The sequence below is a fragment of the Myotis davidii genome, unplaced genomic scaffold (assembly GCF_000327345.1).
Source record: "Myotis davidii unplaced genomic scaffold, ASM32734v1 scaffold993, whole genome shotgun sequence".
NCBI lineage: Eukaryota > Metazoa > Chordata > Mammalia > Chiroptera > Vespertilionidae > Myotis > Myotis davidii.
The window spans coordinates 1378656-1385806 of record NW_006285483.1 but is presented as its reverse complement, the minus strand read 5'-3'; the positions used below and the strand labels follow the sequence as shown (position 1 = coordinate 1385806).

The following is a 7151-nucleotide window of genomic DNA, read 5'->3' as shown; positions in this document are numbered from 1 at the left end:
AGCTTTCAGTTCACTATTGAATAAGGGTGGTAAGATGACAGCATTTCAGCATTTGCGCTTCAATTAGGAAAAAGTGTTGATTTCTTAAAACGATGAGGTTTTCTCCTTTTGACACTTTCTAAGATGCTACTTCTGTTCAACATAACTCTGGACCAGGGTAGGTTGATTAGCAAGCCCCACCTGGAAGTTTTCTGCCACGTAAGACCCAAGGACTGAGCAAGCTGGGAAAACAAAAAAGTGTTACTTGGTTAAGAAGGAAAGAGTAATTCAACCAAATTAGTTGGATGCCATTCCCTGGGCTCCAAAGTAGAATACAAGTGCATCAGACTTAATTACCCAGTCCTGAGAGACATAAAACAAGTCTGTGCTGGCAAAGATTAACGACAGGATTTTTTCAAAACAAGGATGTACGGTGATATTCAAGTTTTTCTGAATCCTTCAGTTTGGGATTTTAAACCATTTAAGGGTTACTTTCTGCATTCTTAGATCAACTTCCTTATTCCTCCTTTTAACAGGGAAGGGGCCGAATACACAATGCATACCAAGCAGGTAACTCAGAGTTACAAAGGCATTTTAATGTCAGATGCAAGCCATTCATCCTTTCCTTAAATACCTGGGTCTCTTGACTGGAAGCCTGGTTGGTCAACTCAAAGGGCAGTTCATGTTTTCATCCCAGCACATCTCATCTGATAGAAGCCAAAGCACCAGGCAAACACTCAACAGAACTCCATTCAGTTTAGAAACAGGCTTTCCAGACTTCTCAGAAATGATTCATGTCCCCCAATCACCCTCCCCCCCACCTCAAAAGTAGCACACTAACACTCAGCCCTGCTGCATGTTTCATGGAAAGGCTTTGATTCCAAAATATTCCCTAAATGCTCTTCACTATTGTTCTCACTCCCAAATTAAATGCCTATTTCAGTATGACCATTACTATCCTATTCAGGCTGCTCTGGCCTTGCTTGTACTCGGAGATCCTACTCAATTTCACTCAGAAGGGCTGGTTATTAGGTCTGAGTGAAGAGAAATCCTTTGTCTTAGCCCAGCTACCTCTTCCACACAAGGCAAGGCAGAGTCCCACTGTCCCAGAGATGATCCCCTTGGCAGATCAGGGAAGGGTTAACCACACCTGGTCTAAGCACATTGGACAGGAAAGCCAAGCTTCCAATTCAGTACCTCTTGAGTCAAACTTCAGAAATTTAGACATAAAAACCCAGGTACACACAATAGTGGAAAAGCTTTCTGTGTTAACAATAATAAAATATGTATGTAGAAGGCACCCACCACAAGATCCTTAAAAATGGATGAACCATGTTCCAAAACATGACTCTCTTGCCTGGAGGCCAGGGGAAAAGTGTTGTGGAGTTAACGTAAACAAGTTTTTTTTCCAAGCTTTTCTTTGTATTTTGGAGCTCTGACTGTTCATATTGGACATTTTAGTTTATTTTAAAATATTGATTCTAGAGAGAGGGAAACATCTATGAGTTGGCTCCTGAATGCACCCCAACTGGGGAATGAGCCCACAACCTGGGAATGTGCCCTGACCAGGAATCAAACCTGCCACCCTTCTGTGTACAGGATGACTCTCCAACCGACTGAGCCACATAGGCCAGGGCCATTTTAGTTCTTTTATTACACATCTACCTATTTCTAAAGCTGGAATGACTTACCAACTGGAATTTTGTTGTTTTCGATGTCATTGGTCATCTCCTTTTAGCTAACCACAAGCTGGTGATTTCATTACTAAAAACTGGACAGCTTGTTCTTAACTCTCAGCAAGGACTGGTTAATTACCTACTGAGTTCAGATTTTAAATGGGTTAAAGGATGAAAACTAGAGTCCACGAAGGGATAAACCACAAATAGTTGGTCTCAAGAGAGACAGTCTCGGCCTTTAAGCACAGGAAAAGGGTCATTACAGGGAAAGAAATTCGTTCTCCCTTCCCAGCCCCGGCAGGAAAGATGTGCCTAAAATGTCGGCAGAAACCTTTAATGTTAGATTGCAATAAAAATCCCTAACAGTAAAAAGTCCTTATTCATGTTGAGATTCAGAGTAAACTGTTCCTCTCTGAGATGATCTAGACTGAGACCTCTGTTTAATATGGCTGGAATATCCTCTGAAACGCTCTTGCTAGTTCTTGATTTTTAGTAAACGGAAGGTCCTTCCTTTGGTGATAGGAACATGGAAGAAAATAATGTATTTAATCGAGCCAATATCAAATATGTTAGCAAATGCTTTTCTATTACAAGTGCATCGAAGTAGAGACTTAGTGACTCCTTTCAAGAGCACGCATCACCTAAAATATGGCCTGATCTTTGAGAAACCCCCTAGGGATTCTAGGTCTTAAGTTTTGCAAAGTTGGGTTTACCAAAACAAAAAGAGTAATAATCCTACTTTCTAAAACCCAGTTATTTGAAATTACAGCCTTATTTTTCTATCACTATTTTCACCTATGCTGTTTTTCCTCATCAAATCTGCTGATTCCCCAATCAGTTTTTCAGAGTTGAACTTATTCCGAGGTTTCTACCAGACTGTCCTACCATCCTCCCACTCCGAACTACCACAGCTGCCCCTGTGTCCTAGACAACCAAATCTCTTGGCACCATTTTCCTTACTCCCTCTGCTGCCTCCATATCACCCTCCGCCCACTATGTCTGGAACAGTCCCCCCCTTCCATCTGCGAAATTACCTCTTTCCTCCCGATCTTATCCTTGCCCCAAAAGCTCACCTCTCCCAGGAAGCCTTCCTTAATCAAGACTGAGGACTCTTCAGATTATTACAGATGTCACCTGACATTGATGTCCAAGGCATTCCGAATTTTTGGAACCAGAATTGCCTTTCAGGGATAAGACACAATCCCTTCGTAAGCAACTGAGAACAAAGTGGTAGTAGAATACATTTTCCTAAGAGAGACGAGTATGCAAAGAAAAGAGACCATTTCCATAAGCCACCCTTTTTACATATTGAAGTCTTTAATTATTTTAATTCCTTCAGATCCTCAGAGTTTCCTTGTCACTTGTAAACTCCTAGATGAAGTCTATTAGCAAGCTACATGCATATTTACATCAAAAAGTCTGAGCAGACACTTCCAACAAAGCATATAATATTTTAATTAGATATTTTGAATGTTGAAAGAATCAGTGACTAGAGGTAATTTGTGCAGATTCTAAAGTTATTTCTATATACAACCTTCCTTCTATTAGAAATGGGATAACCATGACTCTGAGTTTGGCTTCTGATTCTACAGAAAGTTTTGAGGACCAAGTTTCAGATGTGGTGGAGTTACTCACCCTCATATCTACTGAGTTCCATATATGACTCTGCTTTACTTTTGTTTTAAAAGTAGCTTTTATTGCAAGCTAGCCATTCCCCATTAAGAAATTAAGGTTCAGGTTTCAATCCAAGCACAGTGGAGGATAGTTGCATCATCTCCATCCTCAGGGGCCTGGTATCCTGGGAAACCCAGGGTATGAACAGGGTGAGTCCAGGACACACATGTTAGGAAAGACAGCGCAGTATGATGAGGCAGGCATCCAGCACCCTAAGTGTGCTTTAGCTACCAGAATATTTGACACCACAAATTGAGCAGCAAAACATTTTAATCTATTAATTCTAAAAATAATCGAGACATTTTATATCTGATGCCACCTCCTCAAAAGTCTACTGCAGGTTAGACAGACTGCAAAGTACAAAACCAGACATTCAAATTAAAGATGCAGTTTGGGACAAGACCATGATGAGATTTCCCTCCCTTGTGCTCATAAACAAAGAATCCTCAGAAGGAAAGAGAAAGCTTTCTCATGGTCCATAACCTTTCTCTTACTGTAAATCTGTCTTTATTGTTTGAAGGCAAAACAGATAATGAGAAAACCAACCATTCAAATACAAGAGTGTGAGCTGGACCCATGGGACTGAAGACTGGTTTAGTTCCATTTCTACCGACACCATGACGTGAGGTACTATGGTTCTTGTTTTAGTTACAAGAGGTGCTAGGAATGAATGCCCACTCACGTTTAATAATAGCATATCTAGCATATAACTCTGCGGCACAATACTGACAGCAAGAGTGTTTTAAAGCAGGGCAGAGAATAAAGTAGACATTCTTACAGCTTAAGGTTTCCTTTGTTCTTCCCCTTGTTTTACAATGAGAATTCAGCTCAAGAATATCCATACTGTCCTTTGGTCCAACACATTCCAAACCTGTGATTTCAGATCTCAAGCCCTGAAGGCCTCAGGCTTTAGTGATGTGTCCTTCTCGAATAAGGAAATCATAGATTTTCCGGGTTTTGTTCACGTCTATCTTGATGAGCGCTCTTGCCTGTGCCAGTCTCAAGCCTCCTTGCTTGTTACATTCATTCAGTAGAGCAGATTTGTATTCTAAATAGGCTCCAGGGACCAACCTCACCATCTGACAGAGCTGTAAGACATGGCACATTTAATAAACATTAACATCTATCATTCTCATAATTTAATCCAGCAGGTATAGACAAAACAAAATTTAAGAAGTGACATCAACCCCTAACTATTTATAGGAGCTGTTGGGTGGCTGGACTACATTCCTTTTAGTCTCCTCTTTGGAGGGAATACTCACTAAAGAGAGACACTCAGGAAGAGAAAGCTAGGAAGTGATGCTGGGAGAGCCTTTAGCAGGTGTTGGTGGGGTAGAGGCCCAGCACATTCCAACACAGCCAGTCAGGGAAGAGCCACAGGGCTCAGTGGGGTGGCAGTGCAGATACTTGGGTTCCCAAGTATGAATCACATTATTTTTAGTATGGTCCCTGCTTTTATGATTGCATTTCCTACATTGGGAGGGAGAGGAGATGTAGAGATCTTGTTAAAAGAGGACACTTTTTTTAGCTGCTAAAATTTTAGAAAGCTGGCTCATTCCAGTTTATTTGCCATTATCCAGCAATGAGCTGTCTAAGGTTACCGTGTTGTGGTAAAGATAAAAAATGCATAAAACTCCAGGCTATTCAATACTTGGATCCAAATGGCCTGTGTCCTTTTTTTAGCAATACTTGGATATAACATATTACTAAACTAATCTTTACTATTCCTAGTGGATATAATAAAAGACTAATACCAGCCCCGACTCTTCTTTACCATCTGACCTGAATTAATGGCACAAAGTGGCAGATGGGACACTGATCTTGGAACTGTAAAAGGAGCATCTGAGGAACAAAAGAGGAATCCCTTTTCTGGAATGGACTTTAGAGCCGAAAACATTTGATGATGACTCTTTTGAGGCTGGGTGTAAATTTTAGAAATAGCCAGAAGTAACATGAAGACAAGTCTGATGATTATAATGGAAAGGAAAAGTGAATCATGCCATTTTAAAATCAATATTAATGTGTGACTATATATGATAAAAATTTCCTTTCTTTCTGCTTATAAACATGCTATGGAGACAATTCCAAAAATCTTTTAAGTGATGGTTACACTGTTGGAAAAAGTGTAGAACAACTCAAAGTGATCATTCTAATAGGAAGTAACCATTTCATATATATCTTATTTTAGGTTTATAAAAATTAATTTCATTTACTTTAATGCATTTAGTATAGTATTGGGTATATGGTAAATGCTCAGTAAATGACAGCTGGTATTTGGATTTATACATCATATGCTCTTCTCCCAGAAGGCAAACGAGCTTTTTAACTTTCTGAGGTTAGCTCTGTAGCGCACAGCCTTCGGGGATGGACTAGAACTGTAAGCCTTCGGGGATGGACTAGAACTGTACATGTTGTCAGCTAAGCAGAGAAAAATGGGTTTGATCCTGTAATGGCAATTCAATGATTTCTCAGCCTCTTTCCTCTAGCGCCCCCTTTTTTGTTACCTCCTTTTCTTTTTCATTCAGCTTCTCTGTGCCAGGGAGGCCCGTGAGGTTCAAGGGTGGTGCACTTCGTCTCCCTACAGACACAGACAGAAAAGGGCATATATGTCATAGAAGTGACAAGTCCTCAGGTGGAAAATATAACAAAGTTCACTGCAGCCAGGCCAGTTAGGCACAAGATCATTATAGCCAGCTGTAGGAAATCTCCACCAGTCCCCTTAGGCGCCAGTGTAATTAGCAACACAGGCTCCACAATGTTTACTTGAAAATAACAACGCTAATTTGTGTGCCTGGCCAGCATGCCTCAGTGGTTGAGCGTCAATCTATGAACCAGGAGGTCACGGTTCAATTCCCAGTCAGGACACCTATCTGGGTTGCGGGCTCAATCCCCACTAGGGGGCGTGCAGGAGGCAGCCTATTAATGATTCTCTCTCATCATTGATGTTTCCATATCTCTTTTCTCCCTTCCTCTCTGAAATCAATAAAAATATATTTTAAAAATAAAATACTCACATAATCACACATAGCAGGGCATCAAATATGACTACTTAATATAGCAGTTACTACCCATTTCTTCTGAACCCAATAGGAGATTCAAAAATCTAAAGCCCCCCCCCAAAAAAGGGGGACATCTGTAATACTTTTAATACAGATAAATTTAAAATTAAATTAAAAAATAAAATCTAAAGCCCAGAGCTCATCTAGTTAAGAAAGGTCATACACTACCTGCCTTGACAGCTGATGAATGGAAATAACAACTCTGCAGGAGACATTTCCTAATCCTTGCCACTCTGCCAGCAGTACAAGGCAAACATGGTAATTAACCAAGTACCATTTGCCTTCAGATCAAAGGCAGACTGTTAGGCCAGCAAAAGGCCCTTGTTATTTATTATGTGCGGGAATATCTGTTCCTTCCAAAGCAGCCCTGTTTACCGGAAAGATCCACAGAGAGAAACAATGAGCTATTATATGGCAAAGTAGAGGCTGAGGTGAACTCACATACCTGAGAAAGAAACCTAAGTATGAAGACACTGCCCAGGATGGGAAGCTTGATGTACAACATTTTTTGGTCTTGTTTTAAAAGTTTATTTGAGATTAGTGTTAAGCTGAGGATGGGTAGACTGAGTTAAGCAGAAGAAAGTGTAGACAGAATAATGTAAGTTTTATGGGTATTGTCATTTAGGTGTGGAGAGAAAGGGGAGGGACTGTTAAGAGGCTTGCTGTGCTAGAAAACAAGCTTCTCTGTAAAATTAACAAAGGGGGTAAGGGCTTCTCCACAACCTAGATATAGGGGTGAAGAGGGCTAATACCAGCCTAAGAA

At 40.5% G+C, this 7151-nt stretch overlaps 1 protein-coding gene across 4 annotated transcripts in view; it reads right to left on the bottom strand.

Moving 5' to 3' along the window:
• Positions 1-2950: 2950 nt before the first annotated feature.
• Positions 2951-7151, bottom strand: part of TADA2A (transcriptional adaptor 2A) — a 50521-nt gene continuing 46320 nt past the window's right edge. For all 4 annotated transcript variants that reach the window (XM_006756177.2, XM_015559073.1, XM_006756178.2 and 1 more), the window contains 2 exons: positions 5834-5907; positions 2951-4417 (listed from right to left, as the gene is read on the bottom strand). In XM_006756177.2, the coding sequence (XP_006756240.1) occupies positions 4232-4417; positions 5834-5907 (260 nt within the window). In that variant the 3' untranslated portion in view covers positions 2951-4231. The remainder of the gene's footprint in view (positions 4418-5833; positions 5908-7151) is intronic.